Source organism: Leuresthes tenuis, unplaced genomic scaffold (genome assembly GCF_036924035.1).
Source record: "Leuresthes tenuis unplaced genomic scaffold, fLeuTen1.0.hap1 SCAF_1, whole genome shotgun sequence".
In the NCBI taxonomy this organism is placed as follows: Eukaryota; Metazoa; Chordata; class Actinopteri; order Atheriniformes; family Atherinopsidae; genus Leuresthes; species Leuresthes tenuis.
This window is the reverse complement of record NW_027325355.1, coordinates 19,837,437-19,858,933: the sequence shown is the minus strand read 5'-3', so window position 1 is coordinate 19,858,933 and position 21,497 is coordinate 19,837,437. Positions and strand designations below refer to the sequence as shown.

At 40.6% G+C, this 21,497-nt stretch overlaps 4 protein-coding genes across 4 annotated transcripts; 3 read left to right on the top strand and 1 right to left on the bottom strand.

Annotated features, from left to right (window-relative positions):
• The first annotated feature begins 383 nt into the window (after positions 1–383).
• LOC140293710 (inosine-uridine preferring nucleoside hydrolase-like) lies at positions 384–3,959 on the top strand. Its single transcript, XM_072379551.1, has 8 exons — positions 384–501; positions 1,267–1,447; positions 1,528–1,707; positions 2,026–2,137; positions 2,331–2,467; positions 3,150–3,227; positions 3,469–3,585; positions 3,652–3,959. The coding sequence occupies exons 2-8, from the start codon at positions 1,268–1,270 to the stop codon at positions 3,802–3,804; spliced, it is 957 nt and encodes a 318-aa protein (XP_072235652.1). The 5' UTR covers positions 384–501; position 1,267; the 3' UTR covers positions 3,805–3,959.
• Positions 3,960–4,880: 921 nt separating this feature from the next.
• Positions 4,881–8,763, bottom strand: unc50 (unc-50 homolog (C. elegans)). The gene is made up of 6 exons (XM_072396403.1): positions 8,672–8,763; positions 7,575–7,840; positions 7,348–7,468; positions 7,129–7,268; positions 6,899–7,006; positions 4,881–5,571 (listed from the first exon to the last, which is right to left on the bottom strand). The coding sequence occupies exons 2-6, from the start codon at positions 7,834–7,836 to the stop codon at positions 5,435–5,437; spliced, it is 768 nt and encodes a 255-aa protein (XP_072252504.1). The 5' UTR covers positions 7,837–7,840; positions 8,672–8,763; the 3' UTR covers positions 4,881–5,434.
• A 521-nt stretch (positions 8,764–9,284) lies between these two features.
• On the top strand, positions 9,285–15,178 carry LOC140318448 (NADH-ubiquinone oxidoreductase 75 kDa subunit, mitochondrial-like). Its single transcript, XM_072396309.1, has 19 exons — positions 9,285–9,369; positions 10,554–10,630; positions 10,865–10,956; positions 11,197–11,304; positions 11,391–11,467; positions 11,575–11,656; positions 11,776–11,906; positions 12,009–12,194; positions 12,333–12,467; positions 12,563–12,677; positions 12,808–12,953; positions 13,044–13,172; positions 13,510–13,639; positions 13,737–13,897; positions 13,981–14,135; positions 14,243–14,418; positions 14,502–14,636; positions 14,731–14,803; positions 14,890–15,178. The coding sequence occupies exons 2-19, from the start codon at positions 10,558–10,560 to the stop codon at positions 14,979–14,981; spliced, it is 2,196 nt and encodes a 731-aa protein (XP_072252410.1). The 5' UTR covers positions 9,285–9,369; positions 10,554–10,557; the 3' UTR covers positions 14,982–15,178.
• A 1,928-nt stretch (positions 15,179–17,106) lies between these two features.
• LOC140293694 (ras-related and estrogen-regulated growth inhibitor) lies at positions 17,107–20,332 on the top strand. Its single transcript, XM_072379550.1, has 7 exons — positions 17,107–17,179; positions 18,379–18,435; positions 18,548–18,621; positions 19,027–19,165; positions 19,724–19,817; positions 19,926–19,997; positions 20,178–20,332. Exons 1-7 carry the CDS (start codon positions 17,107–17,109, stop codon positions 20,284–20,286), a joined length of 618 nt encoding a protein of 205 aa, XP_072235651.1. The 3' UTR covers positions 20,287–20,332.
• The last annotated feature ends 1,165 nt before the right edge of the window (positions 20,333–21,497 follow it).

Genomic DNA, 21,497 nt, shown 5'->3' with positions numbered 1-21,497 from the left:
CAAGAAAGCACTGTGGCTTACAGGAAAGAAAAGCCCTTAGAAATAGAATTTTAAAAAAGGTTTGAACTTTCAGTTGGACTTAGATTAGACTGCATAAAATAGGAGCGAATCAATGGACAGAATTTGTTAAAGCTGTTAAAGTTCTTGTTAAAGTCCTGTCTTGCCTCTCACGACAATATTCAAGATGATCAATGTCACACTTTGAAACAGGTTTTGGAGACAAATTAATCTGAAGTTAAAGCACCTCAGGAAAATTCTTCTGTGTTTCAACACAGCAACGGTCAAAATCAACATATATAATCATATATTATCTCTATAATCATCTTTTAATCTTTTAATCAGCATTTAAAGCCAGCAGATTTTTCTCATTTGACAGAGACTCCCCAGGGGTGGGGTTTAGATCCTGCTGTTTTTCTAAAAAATCCTGACGGTAGGGCAGCATTTTCCCCGTAGCCTCTCCACTCAGTCAACTATCAGAATTTGTTTGGATCATCACACCAGGTAAGCATGTTATATTTCTATTGCTATATGATGTATCAATTTTAAATATATATATATATATGTTTGTATATATATTATATCATTCTAAATATATGTATTGCTTTTTTAAACAATGCTCTATGCAGCGTGCTGTGACAGTTACTTTAGCTTCTTGGTGTTTTTTTGTGTAGTATCTGTTGCATCCACTTTTGACACATAGCTCTACATGAAACTGTGATAACGCTGACCACAAACACATTTACTGCTGATTTGTTTGATACTGGTAATGAAACAGCTCACTCAATCTTTTATCATGGCCTGCATTACCTCGTAACGCTGCTTACGATAAATTCTATATATTTGTGACGGCTTTTAATGACTAGGACTTAATAACCTAACCTGGCCACATTCCTGCAACGGTGCAGCCAGAAAAAGGGATCCAGGAGATATTTTACCTCCAGCAAGGTGCAATATGAAGCACAAGCGCAAGCAGCCACACCTACACACCTAGATGAGACCTAGTTAAACATTTTAATAGCAATTCTACCTGCAATTATCAGCTACCATTTTATAATAAATTGTAAACAAGAGTTTTATTATGTTTAATAACACTTAATGATACACAAGTGTTATGACTGAGCTCTCTCGGCTACATGAATTAGACATTAATTCATATGGCTGGTTGAGCCATATTATGTCTTTTGCTTAGAATATCTTGATTTCTAAAAGAAGAAAGCAATCATTATTAAATGCAATCCCTTTTTCACATCTCGGGGTTAAATGTAGGATGAAGAAGAAGCTGATCATCGATGTGGACACTGGAGTTGATGATGCTCAGGCCATTATGGTCGCCCTCGCCGCCCCAGATGTGGAGATTTTGGGGATCACCTGCTGCCATGGCAACACACCATTGGAGAATGTTCTAAAGAATACACTGCGTGTCCTGAAAGTTTGCAACAGGCTGGATGTAAGACTGTGTTCGTGTGTGCATTAACTTTGTGGATGGTACAGGCTGGCTGAATTGTCATCGTACAATCTGTCGTGCAGATTCCGGTTTACAAGGGCTGCTCGAAGCCTCTGTTGGCCAGGGGGCGACATGCAGGAGATTACCATGGGAAGGATGGGCTGGGGGACGTACCTGATCCAAATGCTCCAGACCTGGACCTGCTGCAACAGAGGAAAGCTGTGAAGGCCATGATCAAGATTGCCAAGGAGAATGCAGGAGAGGTGAGTCAAAGAATTTTAGTTACACTCGCCCATTGACTGTAAACGCTCAGTAACAGATCTGAACATGCCAACACCAACAGTTGGAAATTTGAGAACGCTGTATTCTTGTGACACACAATAACAAGGTGGGGTGAGGTCACCAGCATCAAAAGATCAACCGTACTGTTGGTAGGGCTGTCCAGACAAACATGTTTTTCAGTTAGCAAGTGTTCCTTCGTGATTTTTCTCTGCGGTTACAGAAAAAGAAACGCTTTCTCTGTAGTAGTTTCACATTTCAACATAAACACGTCCAATAAATACATGTGTTGCCATTCACAGGTGACTCTGGTGGCCACTGCTCCCCTCACTAACCTTGCTGTTGCTGTGCAACTGGACCCTTCCTTCCCTAAAAAACTGAAAGGACTCTACATCATGGGAGGAAACACTGAGTGTAGGCTATCTGTCATAAATTCTGAATATACTGTGTATAATATAACTTAAGTATATAGAAATTAAATATATGGATACATATATAAACACAGATATATGTACCTTGTTGCATCTCTATTGCCATTTGTTTTTTCATCTCTGCATTCAGATAATAGATAACTGCGAATGAATGACTTGTGTATGTGTGTGCACAGCCAGAGGTAACACCACCATGTGTGGAGAGTTTAACTTTGTAGCTGACCCCGAGGCAGCCTACATTGTGTTGGACCGCTACACTTGTCCCACCTACATTGCCTCCTGGGAGTTCAGCTGCAGGTGCAGCCTGCCATGGGTGAGGATGAAAACACGATCAGAACAGAATCTGCAGTTAAAGTACAGCACAGTGCAAAAGTCTTTTGCCACCCCTCCTTTCTCTATAGTATGTTTCCAAGGAACACAGGCTCTCCTGTACCCTTTAGTTTTGCTGAAGTAGTCAGTAGTCTTTTTACCCGACTAATTTCAGAAAAATGTGTTTTTTGTTTGTTATACCACTTAACGCTGACCTCTGAATAATTCAAGCTTAAAAAGGATACCTCACTCAAGGGATGAACCAGTAGAGGGTCTACACATAACAGACAATTTATCAAAATTGTATCTTTTGGCACTTTGTTGCCAGCAGCTTGTCACAAAAAGAAATTTTTTTTCCCCATTATTTCTTCAAGAAGTGTAAGGCCTAAAAAAAAAAAAGACTATCCACAACTGATGAACAATTTCTGAAAGTGATGTTCTTAAGAAATCTTATGATTCAATGAGTCGTCGCTGCCATTTCCCTTTTCCCTGGCAACATATAAAGAAACAAGTAGTGACTCAAGGCTTCTGCACAGCAGTTTTGGTTCAAACAAGATAAAAAAAATGTTTAATCAAGTGTGTTATACAGCAGTTAGGTTTTTATAATATAGAAATGAAATTGAAAAAAGACCATTTCTGACTTCAGTGAGATGGCGCTTGATTTGTGCCTTCTGTTCTCCTCCTAGTCTTTCTGTGACGAGTGGCTGTCCAAAACCACCAAGAAGGCCACCTTCATGAAAAAGATTTCAGCCCTGTCGATGACAGTAAGAACATGAAAATCAGAATAATTTGATTAAGGGTCATATAGTGGTGAGTTTTACAACTGACAAGGAATCTTCCTGGTTATGAGTTTGTGCAAAACAGCATGCTTTAATGAGTATGTTTGCTCAAGTTATGATATCCTAAATGTACAACAGTGTTTATATATGACAGAACAAGAGTTTATGAGGCCTCAACAGAGTACACATACCCACAGACAACAGATGTTTTAACATCTGTCTGCAGAAAGCACGCTCGGCTGAATATCAGAAAGAGATCACTGCAGGAAAAGGGTTAAATCCCTGTGACGTCTTTGCCATGGCTGCCGCCGTCGATGATGCTCTCATAACAGAGAGCAATGAGGTGAGTCTTCACCATTTCTGCAAATACTTCCAGCTCAAAGCACTGTTTCACAAGTTCCTCCCTCAGGTTGCGGTGACAGTGGAGCTGGAAGGGACTCACACACGAGGCATGATGGTGCTGGATTACATGGACCTGCTGAAGAAGAACCACAAGGCCATCATCATGAAGAAATTTGACTCAGAGAAGCTGAAGCAAATGTTGATGAATGCACTTGAGTAGAAAAATCATGTAACAAGCTTAACAGGTTAGATTAATCATTGGATCTAACTGAACTGCATTTGATTTGTTTGCTTTCACTTTGAAGCACCTTGAAATGTCTTACGCGGTGAATTGGTGCAGTATAAATCAACTGAATTGAACTGAAATACAATGAATAAAAATACACTTTTGGAATGAGGAGATAGGTGGGGAGACTTTGTTTTTGTTTCAGCACATCAGATCCTACACGGATGGTTTTCTTAGTTTGGTGTCGATGAACATGACAGGCCAGGACCTCCTTCCATTAGAGTTAATCCTGTGGCAGGATGCGTCTAATTTGTGCAGAATTTTTTCCTTTTTACTCTGTGGATTAATGTGCCCGAGGTTATTTTCTTAACTTAACTGCATTCCTTGTTCGATATGATCAGACATGGGATTAACCTCTGTAGCCTAAATCAGAAACTTCCCAAGCGTGTCATAATTACTGCATTTTGTAGACTTGCACGCTTTCTTTTGGCACACATTTATGATTTCAGCTAAAGAAGAAGGAAGAATCAAATGAACTTATCACATCAAAAAGCTCATGACACTGTAAAACTATATGAATTCTATACCAAATCCATATTAAACATGGTTTTTTTTTTCCTCTCAGGAAATATGTTGCTAGGCAACAATCAAATAATCACTCCTGAACAAAATGGATCCTAATGAGGTTGCATTTTTATTTCTAGTTTTTAGCATTTCTCGTGACAAACTTTCAAAAAAGATCCTCATGGCTACGCACAGATAAGAGTCTGCATCTTTTTGACGTCAGGATACGTCTTGAACTGAGGAAAGCTGCTCTATAGTTTTGAAAATTCAGAAGTAGCTTCTTTCATCATAATTTCTGGGTTTTTTTATTGAATTTAACCCGTTTGGTGTATTCTAAACTTTGGAAATGCATTATCTCACAAAGGGATTTTTGAATTGCTTGTCAATAGTGAAAAAGGTGCTGGACCTGTCACTTATCCATCCATCTATCGTCTATAACCACTGAATTCAATTCACTCCAGAGGAAGAGGAGAAACCTGCTGCTGGGTAACAGGAAACAGAGACAATTTAAGTTAATAAAACCCTTTATTGAAAGTGCTTTGGAATGTACACTCTAAGAAAAAAGAAAAGAGAAAAAATGTCTCCATCCCATTTCTCTCCGCTTTTCTTCTTTTTTTCTCTTCAATAAGTAGGATTTGATTCTTTTCTTCGTCCCCCCCACGAGAAAACTCAAACACAGCAAATTCTTCTTCAGGAATAATCCTCTGTGTATATATTACAACCTGAAAGAGTACTATTTACAAATCATACAAAAGAAAAAAACAATAAAAAGCCATTTCTCATCCGTCTTCTTGTTTCTGCAGATAGTCCAAACGAATCTCTGTATACAGGACGGTGGAGCTCCAGTTCAACATAAGAGCCAAACGGGAAATCAAGAGAAAGTTGAGCAACAGTCAACCTGCTCGGCAACAATCGACCAAAAGAGTCCCAGTTCACTGAGAGCCAACAAGATGCTGACCGCAGCAGCTGTAAATGGAATCATTCCCACGCAGACGTAAAGTTGACAGGTTTTGAATCAGCCCACATCCAGCTATAGTCCAACCTGAGAGTCAAACTCTCTCTACTGGACTCTGTATTTGTAAAACCAGCAGAGACCTCGAGTGAAGTTCCAGCCCAGCGAGATAGAGAGGACGTAGATGAGGCCGAGCAGAGCGAAGGGGTAGAGCAGCACCACAGTGTTAGTCAGGAAGGGCAGGGCTGCAAAATTAAAGGGAGATGATCATTTACACAAACCTTCCAAAGAAACAGCACATACTTTGTGCCTTTTTTGTATTTTTGTCAAAAAAGGCACATTAATTCACGGATGTTTCTGACCACTAGATGGGAGCAAAAATCAATCATTCTGGTTTGTTTTAGAAAGAAAAAATGTTACTGAAGCTTCTGAATCTTTTTAATGAGTAATGAAACTAAATAAAAAAGTTAGAGATAAAAATCAATATTTTTAATCTGTGTTTTGCAATTAAAAGACAAGTTATGTAGTCAGGACATGCAAAGAAAACACAGCTCACAGTAAGTTGTAAAAACAGGCTGATATCGTCAAACACCTTTTTCTGACAAATCAACAATCTGACACAAAATGATCGATTACACTCAAACAAGGCAAAGATTATCAGAAAAAAATCAATAAAACAAAAAGAGGTGACATGCAGTATTCTAACCTACTCTACTTATAATAGGTTCTCAAAAAGTAAATGTCAAAGACAGTGAATAGCGTAAATTCCGGACTATAAGCCGCAGCTTTTTGCCCAGGCTTTGAGCACCGCAGTGCGGCTAACCGTTGCGGACATCAGGACGACCGGGAGCTCAAGAGAACCCTGCCCTGCGCAGCCGTGTGAAGTTCATGAGCGGCCCATTAAGTTAAAACTGTTGTCACTTAAGCATGTTCCCGTAAAAATCTCCAAGATCTCCGACAGCTATACCAGAAAGTAGTCCAACCAGTATATATAACACTTGTTGTCAAGGTTGCTGGAGTGTCAAACTCATTAATCCAGCCTACTAATTTTTTTTTAGCCTCCTATCTTGATCTAATTCTTTTTATTCAGAATTTGTGCCCCACGCCTCCCCTGGCGGCTAATATGTTTTTTTTTTCATGCCGTCAAAAAAAAAGAAGTTTTTACGCCATGTATTTGTGCGTTACCGATAGGTATTCAAGTTAAAACCATCGGTCTGACAGGCACCGTTCGAGAAAAAAAAGCATTTGCATTTAATTAAAAGTTTAAAAATCCTCACGTGTAACATCTTTCTGTGTAAATATCTCATTACAATGTGGGCACTCTGGCTTATAATCCGGTGCGGACTATACAAGTACAAAATGGATTTTCTTTTTAAAATTAGGGGGTGCGGCTTATATTCAGGTGCACTCTATAGTCTGGAATTTACGGTACCAGGGATTTTAATCTAAACTGCTCTGGAATTCTTGTAGATGCATAAAATGACCCTAAAATGTCTATTTATTTAAGAAAAAGCTTTTTTTTTTCTTAAAGCAGAGAAGAATATTGTGTATTTTCATGTGCAGGAGACTTACCATTGTATCCTAAGAAGGTTATGTACAGATAATAACCAATGGCGATCAGCCATAAAGTATTTCCAACAAAGTACCCCACGAACCAGTCTGAATCTATCACCACAACATCTGTAACATAAAGAAACAAGGGATCAACTCTTTATTCGTCCCCGAATACTGATTTATGGCATGAACTGGGTGGTGAAATTTCAGACATGCCGCTAAAACTCACAGAGATGCTCTCTACTCACGATTGATGAAGAAAAGCTGCAGGAAGTGCAGGATGACAAGAAGTGGGTAGAAAGCATTGAGATGAACATCAAATGCGTAGCCCCACTCAACATCAAAGTTTCGGCTGGGATGTTTTAGCAGGTATTTGTTGCTGATTATCCTGGGTAAGAAAGAAAAATAAGTCAGTCGGTATGTCCATTTATTAGTCATACAATCAGCAACACAAACCTACAACTCACCACATTAGGGTTGATATGAGCAGACCGACTCCTATACAGTCAACAAAGACCACCCACAGCAGCAGCTTCAGAGTCTCCAGCACTCCCATGTCCAGCACAAGCCCAAAACCTATTGTTGATACTGCACAGCAAACCAAAAGGAAGCAGCCATGCAAATTAATAAACACAAGTCATAATCAAGCGTTAACTCAAGTGCTAAACTAAATCCACATCGAGTTTAGGCTTACCACACAGCCAGATGCTGAGCAGGACCAAGAAAGCAGGATCGTCCCTGGCCCACTGGTCCTTGGTCTGTTTTCTGTAGTGGAAGTTACGGTAGACCCTCTGTGGCGACGTAAACAAGTAAAGCATCTGCCACATAGCAAATTCAAAGTCCATCTGTCTGAAATGAAGCAGCCGCCGTAGGTACTTGTAGCGCTTGGCTCCCGCTGTGTGACGCGCAGCATCTCTGGAACTGAGGGAGCCATTTGACGAGGTGGTTGGCAGCATGGTGCTGGAAAATAAAATTAAGAGAAAAAAAGATAAATAAAATAAATATTTCAAATAAGGTGCATCTTGTAACATTTGGGGCTTTTATGGTCCATTTTAGCATTTGATCCAATATTATAGCTTTTAAATTTAGTCCGAGTATTTAAGCCTTGTGTCTAAAGCTGACTTTGGAAATAAGATATAATTATTCTTTCAAATATTTCCATGAAATTCTTAATTTTAGAGCACCCGATATGTTCGGTATAATACTAATGCTATGGACTAAGACTAAGACAAGATTTCCCAGAGCTAACATGGTACAAACATTTAACGTGATTTTACAATAAAGTATAAACCAATAACAGAGAAGATCATCCCGTAGCAAACAATGATTTTAACAAGCTCACACCCATGTCGTAGTTAGTAAAGCTAAACTATAGGTATAGATCAATCGCACAACCGTAAGACGAACAATCTTTAAATATAACAATTTAATGGTATAAAACAGATATTCTGAAGTATGCCATCACTGCTAAGTCTTAAACAGTGCCAAGTACATCAAACTAAAACGGTCTTAAAAGAGAAACGCAGTAAGAGCATTTTTTAAGAACACCAGTTAAAAATGCTATGCATAGCACGATATCAGCTACACCCTTTACAAACAATTATAGGTGTGTGTGTATATATATATCCTTGTTAGTTAACGCTTTGTTTGCTAGCAAAAAGTTAGCTTGTGGCTAACGAGTCTATTGAGATGAGAGGAGCCTTTGAGTTTTATGAGCAACACGCGTCATACACACCACAGTGACAGTTTATCCAGTAAACAACTACTTCATTGGCTCTGAGAAAAATTTACCTGCTTTTGTTCTACTCTTTCACGGGAAAAAGCAATAACTCTTTTTCTCGTCTGTGGCAGTTTGCAAACGCTTCCTGAACTGTCGCGAAAATGCACACGTAGATACTTCCGGAAAACCCTCAGTTGAATCATGGGAAATGTAGTTGATGGTTTCTAGTAACGCCACAGTCCCACGTGCTATTATGTTGTTCCTGCTGAAAATAAACTCTTATTGGTATAAAGAAAGAGAGAAAGACATTATTTTTGGATGTCTGGAAGTAAAAAAAATCTTTCTTTCTTCCTTTCTGATTTATTACTATTGTATTGTACAGTTAATGTCTGGCTTGGGTGGGATTACATTAATTGTGGAATTACGGATTTAATAAAACAGCAAACATTACTGAAATATAAAAGGAGGAGTAGGGCTGAATGAGCGTCATTAAGGAGCATTGTTAAGAAAGACGTTGCATCATGAAGATCCTGAATGTAACTGTGACGATGCCAGCTGCCGTTAAACATCTAAAGAAAGAAAGAAAGATGAAGAAAAACAAATATTAAAATCTGATTACTGGTTCTAATTGTTGTGAAAAAAAACGAGACCTCATTTTTAACGGAAGTAGTAGTCGTACGTTATTTCCGCTAGCGGCATACTAGCAGTTTCACTGGTGGTGTAACTGACATACCCCGCTGTTCTGGTCAAGAAGGCCAAATAGCAAAAGGTAAGAACGAACTACATATATTTGCACTAATGCACACACTAAAATCTATGTGATTAAATTCCAAGAAAAATTCAAACCCAAGTGTTGCGTCTTGTGACTTGAGTTACCTTCTGACAATGCCCGTGTCCTTGAGTAGTACTGTTAGCTAACATTATTAGCTTGCAAGCAAGGAGTCCTCACTGGAGGGTAGGCTGTCTTTGCTGTATGCATCGAATAAAACCTTTATAGTGTCCTGCCTAATTTTTTTATATATTTTTATGTATTTGAATTTCTTATTCATTTTCTCTTCTCTTGAAACATCCGTAAAACGTTAACTACGTCGGCGAGGGGCACCAGGACTTGTTTTTGTTGACAGTTAGCATTAGCCACCGAGGCTCTGGTTATATATATGTGCACGTATATTGGCCTGTTAGACTCGATATTCAGTCGAAATACAAGAGTTTTGTTACGATTCGTGAAAAATTTGTTGATTCCAAGGGATTTCCGTTTTTTGAGGTTTTCAGTAATTGTATAAGATACTCTAGTGAAGTTGATCCTGGTGTGTGATTGGATAACAGGTTATGTATTTCATTACAAAGTAGTACACTGAAGAAACTCATGTTTTCTCTACTTCCGGTTTCTTTAGTGGAAATGCATGATTGTAACGACTATGAGTTTTCGAATATTAATGTTAAAACTTGTTACATAACCATTAATCAAGCTCATTTTAGTACTATTCTCTGGAGTAATGTGATGATCACAAAAGAGCTGACAGTTTCTGCTTCCTTCAGTATTTTACAAATAATATTACATTGTTGAACACATTTTTAACATTTAAAGGGACAGTTGAAATGATTATTTAAAGGTGTTCAGCTCACTGAAATTTATTCAGCAACAATTCTGATATATATATATATATATATATATATATATATATATATGTATGATTTCAGATAAAACCTCTGAAATGTTGGTTATCAAAGCAATCAATAAAAAATCAGTGGGTCAATCAAGACAATAGTTGTCAAATTGATTGTTTGGTGATTTAAAAAAAAAAAAAGTGTGTTTGGTGATTAAAGACATCTTGTGTGGTGAGTTGATTTACATTCAGATAAAGAATAGATGTCACGGTATGAGCAGATGTATGATTGAGTTTGGTACGTGGCATGCAGCAATAAAGTTAGCTCATCTGTTTCCTCTCACAGCGTCATGTTGCGATTGCCAACGGTTGGCCGAGCCCTGACTGGAGCTGCCAAGAGCAGCCTGGCTCCTACTAATGCTGGTAAGGTCCATGGATGCCTGTACATGTTTGTCAAGGTCAAAGAAAATTACTGCATTTATTCTGTTTCATTGCAGTGTAGAAGGGCTCTATTTGTGAAATAGTTTTTTTTTTTCCTACTAATATTTGTTGGAAATAGAAACATCCTATTTTTGAAACCGATGCTTTCTACGTTAACATTATAGGCTGAGTTCTGGTGATTTTTAGTAAAGCTTTCCTTTGTGTGTGCATTTTCAGTGCGCACTCCTGTGCGTGCTGCCAGTAACATGGTGGAAGTGTTTGTGGATGGGAAACCAGTGGAGGTAGAGCCTGGAACTACAGTGTTGCAGGTAAGAAATGCCAGATTATCTCACTGCTAGTTGATGTGCCTCCCCTCATGTTGTTCTTACCACCACAGCTAAAGTTTAGCTGCTAAATAACCTTTAGTCAAAAGCCAACAGTTTAAATGTCTAAGTTGATGTACACACAGAAATAACTTTGAGCTGAATTAGACCACAATTGGAAGTTCATCTTTGGGGTGTGGGATTTCTTGTCTTATTTTGTTTCACTTTTTTCGTTTTCCCACTCAGGCCTGTGAGAAGGTTGGAATTCAGATTCCCAGGTTCTGTTACCATGAGCGTCTCTCAGTGGCAGGAAACTGTCGAATGTGTCTTGTGGAGATTGAGAAAGCACCAAAGGTATTTCCCATCAGAGAAATACGTGGAGATGCTGTTGAACAGAAAATGTTGTCGGTGTCCAAGTGATTCATGTTTGTACTCTGCAGCCGGTAGCAGCCTGCGCCATGCCTGTCATGAAAGGCTGGAACATCCTCACCAACTCAGACAAGACACGCAAAGCCAGGTATGACTGTGTGGTTCTGTCAGGATAGGAATCTAATTTTTGTCAAGCTTTTAGAATATCAAGTTGAAACTACAGTAAACGCGCTCATCAATTGTGTGTGTAATCAGGGAGGGAGTAATGGAGTTCCTTTTGGCAAACCACCCGCTGGACTGTCCTATTTGTGATCAGGGAGGAGAGTGTGACCTGCAGGTAACTCTGGAGCTGTACACAGAAAGGCTTCTTTAACTGAGCCCCAACAGTTTGTACTGAAGACGGGCAAGTTGCGGTTAATAGGAGAGCATAACGGACAAACTAAATTCTATTCTCAGGATCAGTCCGTGCAGTTTGGTTCAGACCGCAGTCGCTTCACAGAAGGAAAGAGGGCTGTGGAGGACAAAAACATCGGGCCTCTCATCAAAACTATCATGACCCGCTGTATCCAGTGCACACGCTGCGTCCGGTGAGTGCATTCCAGACATCTCAGTCAGCTATGAGGTCGGTACCTCACTTAGTCCGGTGAAAGTTTTACACGTTAATGCTTCGCTGCTTGTATCTTTTGCAGTTTTGCCAGCGAGATCGCCGGAGTTGAAGAGCTGGGAACGACAGGAAGAGGGCACAACCTGCAGATCGGGACATATGTGGAGAAGATGTTCATGTCTGAGCTGTCGGGCAACGTCATTGATGTCTGTCCTGTCGGAGCGCTCACCTCCAAACCCTACGCCTTCACCGCACGTCCATGGGAGACCAGGTGGGGAAGGCTTTACTGTTAAAACAATCTGCTTTCTCCAGCTTCTTGAAGCCACGTAAGGTGGTGTAGCGGCAGTAAAAGAGTTAGCTTTTGTGTCGTGCTATTTTTATCAGGCTCTGTTTTTTATTGTCTTTGCAGAAAAACGGAGTCAATCGACGTGCTGGACGCTGTTGGCAGCAATATCGTAGTGAGCACAAGAGGAGGGGAGGTGATGAGGGTGTTGCCCAGGCTGAATGAAGACATTAATGAAGAATGGATCTCTGACAAGACCAGGTGATCCACAGATACACAAGCCAGCAAACATTATCCTCTTAGACTGTTAAATTGAAAAACGTGTTTTACACCTTAAATGCTGTGCGTATTCACAGGTTTGCATATGATGGTCTGAAGAGGCAGAGGTTGACCCAGCCATTGGTGAAGGATGAGTCAGGTCAGCTGAGCCCGACCACATGGGAGGATGCTTTAACTCGTGTTGCCGGAGCAGTAAGTGTGTGTTTGCTTCTTTAATGGATTTCTCTTTGTCTTTGTCTTTATCTTTCTCTTTTATTTTAATTTTATTTTAGTCATGTCATCATGCTTGAGTTGATAAATGTGTGAATCTGTGTGTGTGCAGCTTCAGAGCGTGCAGGGCACTGACGTAGCAGCCATAGCCGGAGGGATGGCGGATGCTGAATCCCTTGTCTCTCTCAAAGATCTCCTCAACAGACTCAACTCAGAGAACCTCTGCACTGAGGAGGTTTTCCCCATGGCAGGGGCAGGGTAGGAAAGATTCTGTTCTTCCCTTAATTCGCTGTGGGACTCTGTGTGGCTTTATCAGCTGACGCTCCGTTCTTCTTGCTCTCTCCTCAGCACTGACCTGCGCTCCAACTACCTGCTCAACTCCCGCATCTCCGGCGTCGAGGACTGTGATCTGCTGCTGCTCATAGGAACAAACCCGCGTTACGAAGCACCGCTGTTCAACGCCAGAGTCCGCAAGAGGTAAACTGCTACATGGAACCACATAGAACTGCGTCATTTGCTCTGTGTTAGTGGTATGATCGTATCACACCAGTGTGGGCCTCAGTTGGATGGTATCCAGACCTATCCAGAGGAACTTTTACATCGTACTCCAGCTAGAGATGCTATTAAAGGTCCACGTGTCGTCATTTGAGTACTCATACAATTTGAGTGGAGCTTTGTTGTTTTTCAATTTGAATCCTCTTTTACTGCTTATTGTGTTTTTATGGCCGTTAACTGTTGTGATAGCGTGCTCCTTTTTTTTTGCTTCTGTTTTTAACTGAAAGTATGACTTCCCTCCCTCTTCCTCTTTTTTCAGCTGGCTTCATAATGAGCTTCGTGTTGCCATGGTTGGTCACGAGGTGGACCTTAGTTACACATATGACCACCTGGGAGAGGAGACTTCAGTGCTGAAAGAGCTGGCCAATGGAACGCATCCTTTCTGCGAGGTGATGGACACAGACGCGCTCACACAGTCTTATCTGCGTGCTCGATGAATTTCTGCCAGTTGTTATTCAAAGTTTTTATTCCTTCCCTTGACTGCAGGTCCTTGCATCTGCAAAGCGTCCAGTGGTGGTTGTTGGCAGCAGTGCTCTGCAGAGAGACGACGGAGCAGCCATCTTGAGCGCCGTCTCCACCATCGCCCAGAACGCCAGAGCAAGCAGTGGAGTGGAGGATGGCTGGAAGGTCCTCAATGTCCTGCACAGGTACAAAGAGTTGAACAAGTAGAGGAGATGTGCACGTACTGGGGATTTTACATGCTCATGCTTGTGTGTGTGTGTGTGCACAGAGTGGCTAGCCAGGTGGCTGCGTTGGACCTGGGCTACAAGGCCGGTGTGGAGGCCATCAGGAAGAATCCACCCAAAATCCTCTTCCTGCTGGGAGCTGATGCTGGCTGCATCACCAGAGCAGACCTGCCTAAAGACAGCCTCATCATCTACCAGGGTACAAACATGAGCAGCAAGTTCTTATTCACTTAATCCGCTGAGAGTTTGAAAACCTCAGAGCTGCTAATCTCTTGACATACGTTAACATAACTTTGACCCCTCCAGGTCATCATGGAGACATCGGAGCACCAATGGCAGACATCATTCTCCCTGGTGCTGCATACACAGAGAAAAACGCCACCTACGTCAACACCGAGGGCAGGAGCCAGCACACCAAGCTGGCTGTCACTCCTCCTGGGATGTCCAGAGAGGACTGGAGGATCATCAGAGCTGTGTCTGAGGTCAGGAAGGACCCACTCACATGGTCTGAACTTGTTTTTTCACACACTTACAGTCAGTGAACATAATCTCTTTATTTCTGCAGCTGGCTGGTGTGACACTGCCCTACGACTCCGTGGATGAGGTTCGATCCAGGCTAGCTGAAGTCTCTCCTAACCTGGTCCGTTATGATGACGTGGAGGAGGCAAACTACTTTAAACAGGCCAATGAACTTGCAAAGGTACACAGTCACTTCCTGCTTTTGGAGTTGATTCTTCATCCCGTCTTCTTGAAGATCTCTTCTCTCAACTGTTTCCTCTCCTTGTTCCACTCAGGCCGTCAATCAGGACCTAATAGCAGCTCCTCTGGTACCACCTCAAATAACTGCAAAGGACTTCTACATGACAGGTAATTGTGTGTTTTCTTCAAAACGTAAATATGAAAAAAGTCAAACATGAAACAATCAAATATATTTGTGCTGTTTCTGTGCCCAGACTCAATCAGCAGGGCCTCCCAGACGATGGCAAAGTGTGTCAAAGCACTCGCAGAGGGAGCTGCTGCCGTCGAAGAGCCGTCCATCTGCTGAACCCCCATTAAACCTCAGACTGAGACTCCGGTCTTGCTTGTCCTTAAACACAATACACAGTGTGGCTCTATAATTTAAAGTTTTCCTTGTTGCTTGTATACATTAAAATCATATTGTCTCTGCGAACCAGCTTTGTTTAATAATGCTGAGAAACATATGAAATATAAATAAAAACCTTACAAATGTTTTAACTCCAATTTAAGTGTTTTGATTTTCGGCACATTTCTTAGTTATCATACTTAAAGGGGAACTCCGGTATTTTTAAACCTGGACCTTATTTCTGGCATGAAATACGTTTACCTGCTCACCGAGAACAGTTTGGTGAAAGTCTGCGTCCTTTGGAAGATATTAAGATTACTTGCAATCCATGTATATCCATATAACAGGAGAGAACAGGGCATTGACAATACAGCCTCTAAATAAGGCATTATCTGTCTTTATTTCACCAATACTTTAAGATGAATGAATGAACACGTACTATTGCAACAACAACATTGCAGCTATGAGCTAACAGAGCAATAGTACGCATTCATTCATTCATTCATCTTAAAGTATTGGTGAAATAAAGACAGATAATGCTTTATTTAGAGGCTGCATCATCTTAGCCCCGTTCACTCCATTATATGGATATACGCTGATCTCGAGTAATCTAAATATCTTCTGAATGATGCCCACTTTCACCAAACTGTTCTCGGTGAGTAGATGAACATATTTCATGCCAGAAATAAGGTCTAGGTTTAAAAATCCCGGACTTCCCCTTTAATTGACCTCAGATATTTAAGCCACTTCAGCATTTAAAACTGAAGGACCGTGTACATAAACCAGCGGTTAATCCTGATTTCCTTCTGGAAGTCTTTTAAGAAAGCTGAAACAAAATGTGAAAATTAAAGTTTGAATACTTGGCAATGGAGGAGTGACGGAAACTACCAGCAGTCGAGTACAAAAAGCTTTTAAATGGCTGCAAAGACGGCTGGATTATCTTCCAGAATTCTCCCACATTCGTCAAAATGTCTGATTTTCGGCAGTTGCAACCAAAATAAGATGAGACACTCGGTTCCAGTAATTCTGTACATACTCTCACTCTGCTCTTATCACCGTGACAAGTTATATTTGTTTAGATGTTTTAGAAATTTCCCTTTGCTTCCCATATTTATAATAAGAAACTAACTTAAAACAATCTGCTTTACCTCAAACATTTAACTGTTGGATTTGCAATGTTCCAGGCAGCGCTTGCCAAAGCTTGAAAGAAGTCAGTCCAGATACAGCATGATGTCAGGGCCACTGCAAGAACTTAGAGCGAAGACACAAACATGGAAGAGTTTTTGGAGGACTTGGAGGACTTATTTCCGTTGTTTATAGAAAAGCATTTCAACCTACTCCTGCGTATTTAATCTTCAATCACTTTCAAAGTGAATTTTTCATTAATCAGATTTATTAACTAATCCTCAGGGAAAAGTGTCTGCACTGTAATCTCAAAATACACTATAACAAGTAAAGTCCCTGCATTACAATGTAATTAAAGTGTTACTGTATTCGGGAACCACATTATTCCTTTTATGATGAGTGTATCAATACCAGTGTAATCCCAGATTAGCATTTTGATGTTACTTAAACTGTCAACACTTTATCAGCTCACCATATCTCAGTGCATTTATCTGTACTTCAAGATTTGAGGTGAATCTTTTGGATTTTCTACATCGTTGAAAAAGTCTGTGTATCCTGAATAGATCCGAAATGGGATCTGTGTATGAACTTGGACCCCATTCCTCCAGACGAATGGTCCTTGTCACGTACTGTTCCCAAAGAAAGAGAGCTCTTACAACCAAACACAAGCAGAGAGAGGACACTCTCGTCTCTCCATTCCCTGCCTGCTCAGTGTCTCAGGCTGGGCAGTGAGTTGACTATTTCATTCTTCGACATATCCAGATTTTTTTCTCTGCTTTAAGGTCAGTTTTATTTCAAACTAAAGTGCCATACAGACAGTAAGTTTTGGGTTTAATCGTTCTTCCATAACTCCTGATATGTATGTAAAAGTGTATTCATAAAGCTCCGGTTGCTCCTTGCTTCTGAAAGGCTGCATATGTGCTTCCTTCTTTGTTTTTTCCCTTTCCCTCATAGGGCTTTCATGAGGGAGAGGACAAAGGAAATGGTTCCAGTTAAACTGCTCATTCTGGGAGCTCAGAACACTGGAAAAACAGGTAAAGTGAAGATAAAAAAACTAGCTAAACCCAAATAGAAAAGGAGATTCAGTTTCCCTCTCCTCCTGGTCATTATACATGTGTTTGTGGTTGTGATTGTTGCCAGCCTGTTGTCTTTTTGCATCAGTTTTCAGCTTCATTGCATGTATTAGTGTGTCTTTTTGTGTCTTAGCAGTGGCTTGCAGTTTGCATGTAGCTTGGTTTAGCTTTTGTCCTTCTGTCAAAGTGAAGCATTACTCTGTGGTCAATTTGAGCCTCCTATTAGTTATTCTTTTAAATGTATTGTAAGTGGTAATTTTGTGCCTCCAGCTGTCCTTATGTTTATTTGGTCTACAGTGGCATCAGAGTTTTTTTTTTAGTTGGTTCTGTCTTATTTGCAGCTCTTACTGGTATTTTTAGTGGGTTTTTGCAGTATGTAAGCCTATCTCTGCATATGTGACGGACAAAAAGAGAAACATTCTCATTTTTCTTTTTTCTTTTCTTATTTACATTGCATCTCTTTGTCCAAATGGACACCTTCAGAGACAAACACTTTTCTAGGTATTGTGTTTGTGTTTGACTAACTCACAGACAAAAAATGCTAACTATCACTTATAACATATAGATGCTGTGCTCATTTTTGCATGATTAGAAATAAGAGCGTTGGGATGCTTTTCGCAACACTCCAGGGTTCCACATTTTTAGTGCAACAGCAAATCGGTTTATTTTTCTGCCACAAAATGAAGGAATTGTGCTGTAGATACCATGAAATTTGATTTATTAATGTTATATAACAGGCGGAAGTAGAAATCTCAGAGCCCAAATTTGACCGAAGATGTCAAAATGATCCGTTTTGATCGCTGCATATGAATGAAAACTCAGCGTTTCTGCAGGTGTTGAGGGTCAAACGACACCTCAAACAAACTTCTGCCACCTTTTAATGTGTTCTGCTGATATACAAGAAGTCCTTCAACAGCAGAGACAGAAGAAACATGAACCTTCCAGATTCCTTTCACACAAACACTTGGACATTAATTTAAACAAGATAGAAGCACAGTGACATATAACAGTGACATATAACATGCATAATGTGAGCACAGGCTGCAGATCAAATACAAACATCATGAGCATGAATTTGCAGTGTGTAAGATCATTTGTCAGTGTGTGTTCTGCTTTAGCCTGTTCGTTCCCTAGTGACAATGTCTGTTTTGTGTCTCCAGCGCTGTGTGTTCGTTTCATAACCAAACGCTTTATCGGCGAATACGACCATAAAAAGGGTGAGTCTGCAGTAAATATTCTTTCGGAGGTGGCATGGAAAAATGATTTGACCATGCAGTACTCACCTATGTCACTCACTGACAGGATATGATAAGCAAGATGTTTCCACAGAAGTGACATACAGATGTAATCGGGTGGTGGACCAGGAGGCTGTTGACCTGGAGATTTTGGATTTGCCTTGTAAGGTAAGCTTTGGTTTTCATTTCTAATTTTGTGGACTCTACGTCATCAGCACAAAAAACTTGATTTATCTCAATTAAAGTTTTACTGTCTGGAAGAACAAAAATATGACAAGTAATCCGAACAGTATTGACTTACATTAAGCACGTGTGGGATGTAACACCACTGTCATACATACACAGGATTTCTTTGTCAAGGCCTCAAAGACAAACATTTTAAGCAACCGTCAAGCCAAATGGAGTAGTGCTGGGCACTTGAAGGCAGTTTCAGACCCAGGAATGTGCAGAACAAATGTGCTTTCAAACAAGTCAGGAGCATATAGTTTAATGTTCACAAACTCCTCTGGAGTTGGTTTACATGTAAAAATGTTGTGATAGTACACATGCCTACTTTCTGACACTCTCCTCCAGGAGAGCTCGGTGTCTTCTCTTGAGTCCTCCATCCGCTGGGCTGATGGTTTCCTGCTGCTCTATTCCATCACACAGCGCCTCAGCTTCCTGGAGGTCCCTCAACTCAAGACACTCATTGACAAAACCAAACAGAGTCTCGGTAGGCAAATACTTTTACCCCATTTTTCCTACTAAGAGATGCAATAGGTCATGCTTTTCAAAACATACACATACTGTAGGGGCCTTAATGCCCTTCGTTTAACATCACTAAACAAAAGAAAAAACATCTCTTTTTGGAAGGTTAGCTTATGTCTTTACGTAGGATGTTGCTTTTACCAGTCATGACTCAGCTATATTTGGTCTAATAACCCAAGACTTCCACAACTCCCCAACTCACAAGCTGCTGGACTAATGAACCCTACAGAAACAGTGTGTTCACTGTTTTCACTCATTCAGTGAGTCTCTATTCCATGTCTGACATCTGTCTATTGTCACCTTCACACGTGCACAGTCAGAGCTGACGTACATTCCTTGTTTGGTAGCCCATCCTGTGCTCTGTAAGTAGCCTGCCTCGACTGCATGCCACAGCATCATCCTGTTGTCTTTTCACTGTGTGTGTGTGTGTGTGTGTGTGTGTGTGTGTGTGTGTGTGTGTGTGTGTGTGTGTGTGTGTGTGTGTGTGTGTGTGTGTGCGTGTGTGTGTGTGTGTGTGTGTCAGTTGTTCCTACAGTGCTGGTAGCCAATAAGGCAGATCTGGAAATTGGCAGGGAAGTGAGAACAGAGGAAGGAGAGGGAATCGCCAAAGATTTAAGGTTTGTATGCTTATGTTTGCATGTCAGTGTTGTAATGATAAGGTTGTAGTAATTCAGACCTTTCAAGTTGAAAATTGTGCTTTTTTTACATTTGTGTTATGGGTGTAGGTGTAGTTTCAGAGAGCTGTCTGTGGCTGAAACAGTTTTAGCAGTGGAGGCAGCAGTGTTTCAGCTTATTAGGTTTGTTTCTTCTTTCCCGTATCAGTCTAACTAAGATCTTTTAAGATTTGTCTTGATCAAATCTACTATTAAGAGAACCCTAACAAATCCAAAGAGATGTCTTCTTCTCCCATGCCTGAAATCTTTCAGTTTAGAAGGTTTTGGAAACCTGTCGCTGATGTATTGTCTGGTGTGTGACAGGCTGGTGTTGGATCAGCAGCGCTCTCTGCCTGACCGGCGCTCCTATATGCTGACTGTTCGCCATGCTCTTACCAGGAAACTGACCCGGTCAAAGACCATGCAGTGGTGACCCAAGCAAGCAAACAAAGAATCAAACTCAGTTGTCTACACAGTGGGAATATCGCGTGAACCATACTTTTTCTGTGTTTTAAGGTATTTTTTGCCAAAAAGATTTGGTGATGTGCTAAAGTCTTCTTTTATATTTTCCCTCTAAGGAGCAAGACCGCAGTTTCCTTAATTTTCAGCCCGGTCACTGTACTTCATTGACCATTTTCAGACTAATGGTATTTTTCTTTCATTTGTTTGTTAAGCCGCTTAAAACTGATTAATCACTCAAGCATGACAAAGGTACCCTAACTTAAGGGATAAACCAGTGTTGTGTCAACACTTAACAGACAATTTGGCTAAGAAACTATTTTTTATTATGTGTTCAGTCGCAAAGAGAGAAATTATTCCAATTTCTATTGTTGCATCAATATAAAATCCCAAAGATAAAACAATTTGACAAAAAAAAAATCGACAGTTTGTATTTTTGCTCCAACAAAGTGATCCCCAAACATCTTTCAGCTGAAAATGTGGCACATCTCAGCATGGAGTTAAAATCAGTGGCAACAGGTCTTATGGAGGGATGAATCCTCCCCAGAGCTCATCATTACTGAAGCAGTGTGGGATTAATGTGACAGAGAACAGAACAAAAGGCAGCCAACATCCAAAGAAGAGCTTTGGGATGTCCTTCAAGAAGCCTGGAGAACTGTTCCTGAAGACTACTTAAAGAAATGACAGAAAGCTTGTCTGATAGGTTCAGACTGTGCTGAATGATAAAGGTGCTCTTAACAAATACTGACTTTCAAGCTTCTTCTAAATGACAAACTCTTGTCGAGCCTTATATACTGTATTTCCAGTTGTGTTTGTGATGCTTCAAGCATCAATACATCTCTGTACCTATTCACTGCTTTCCTGGTAATACATAAAGTAAAATCAAGAGTTCCTCAAGACTCCTGTGCAGCGCTGAACGTCTGTAAGCCTTTAAGGATGGAAATGTTGGAGAGAAAATGCAGTGTGGCAAAGCACCGTCATTTTGTGCTATTACTGCACATTTACAGCTCTGCGAGGGGTTATTCTCCAGAGGAGAGACTCAAGCAAGATGAATAAAATGAGAGAAATAATGTGTGAGCAGGTAAAGAGCTGAGCTGGGTTTCAACACTGGACAACACACCAGCTTCCCTCAGTCCGTTTGAATGGCCTGGATTATGTCAGATGGTAAAAGGAAAAAGCAGACAG

Excerpts from the sequence above, each read along its gene's own strand:
- LOC140293710 (XM_072379551.1), top strand. The coding sequence starts at position 1,268 with ATGAAGAAGAAGCTGATCATCGATGTGGACACTGGAGTTGATGATGCT. Across the intron at positions 1,448-1,527 it reads AAGTTTGCAACAGGCTGGAT|ATTCCGGTTTACAAGGGCTG; the intron begins GTAAGACTGTGT and ends TCTGTCGTGCAG. Across the intron at positions 1,708-2,025 it reads CCAAGGAGAATGCAGGAGAG|GTGACTCTGGTGGCCACTGC; the intron begins GTGAGTCAAAGA and ends TGCCATTCACAG.
- LOC140318448 (XM_072396309.1), top strand. The coding sequence starts at position 10,558 with ATGTTGCGATTGCCAACGGTTGGCCGAGCCCTGACTGGAGCTGCCAAG. Across the intron at positions 14,136-14,242 it reads CAGCCTCATCATCTACCAGG|GTCATCATGGAGACATCGGA; the intron begins GTACAAACATGA and ends TGACCCCTCCAG. Across the intron at positions 14,419-14,501 it reads TCATCAGAGCTGTGTCTGAG|CTGGCTGGTGTGACACTGCC; the intron begins GTCAGGAAGGAC and ends TTATTTCTGCAG.
- unc50 (XM_072396403.1), bottom strand. The coding sequence starts at position 7,836 with ATGCTGCCAACCACCTCGTCAAATGGCTCCCTCAGTTCCAGAGATGCT. Across the intron at positions 7,007-7,128 it reads GCAGCTTTTCTTCATCAATC|ATGTTGTGGTGATAGATTCA; the intron begins GTGAGTAGAGAG and ends TTTATGTTACAG. Across the intron at positions 5,572-6,898 it reads AACCTTCTTAGGATACAATG|CCCTGCCCTTCCTGACTAAC; the intron begins GTAAGTCTCCTG and ends TTAATTTTGCAG.
- LOC140293694 (XM_072379550.1), top strand. The coding sequence starts at position 17,107 with ATGAGGGAGAGGACAAAGGAAATGGTTCCAGTTAAACTGCTCATTCTG. Across the intron at positions 18,436-18,547 it reads CGAATACGACCATAAAAAGG|AAGTGACATACAGATGTAAT; the intron begins GTGAGTCTGCAG and ends ATGTTTCCACAG. Across the intron at positions 19,166-19,723 it reads CAAAACCAAACAGAGTCTCG|TTGTTCCTACAGTGCTGGTA; the intron begins GTAGGCAAATAC and ends TGTGTGTGTCAG.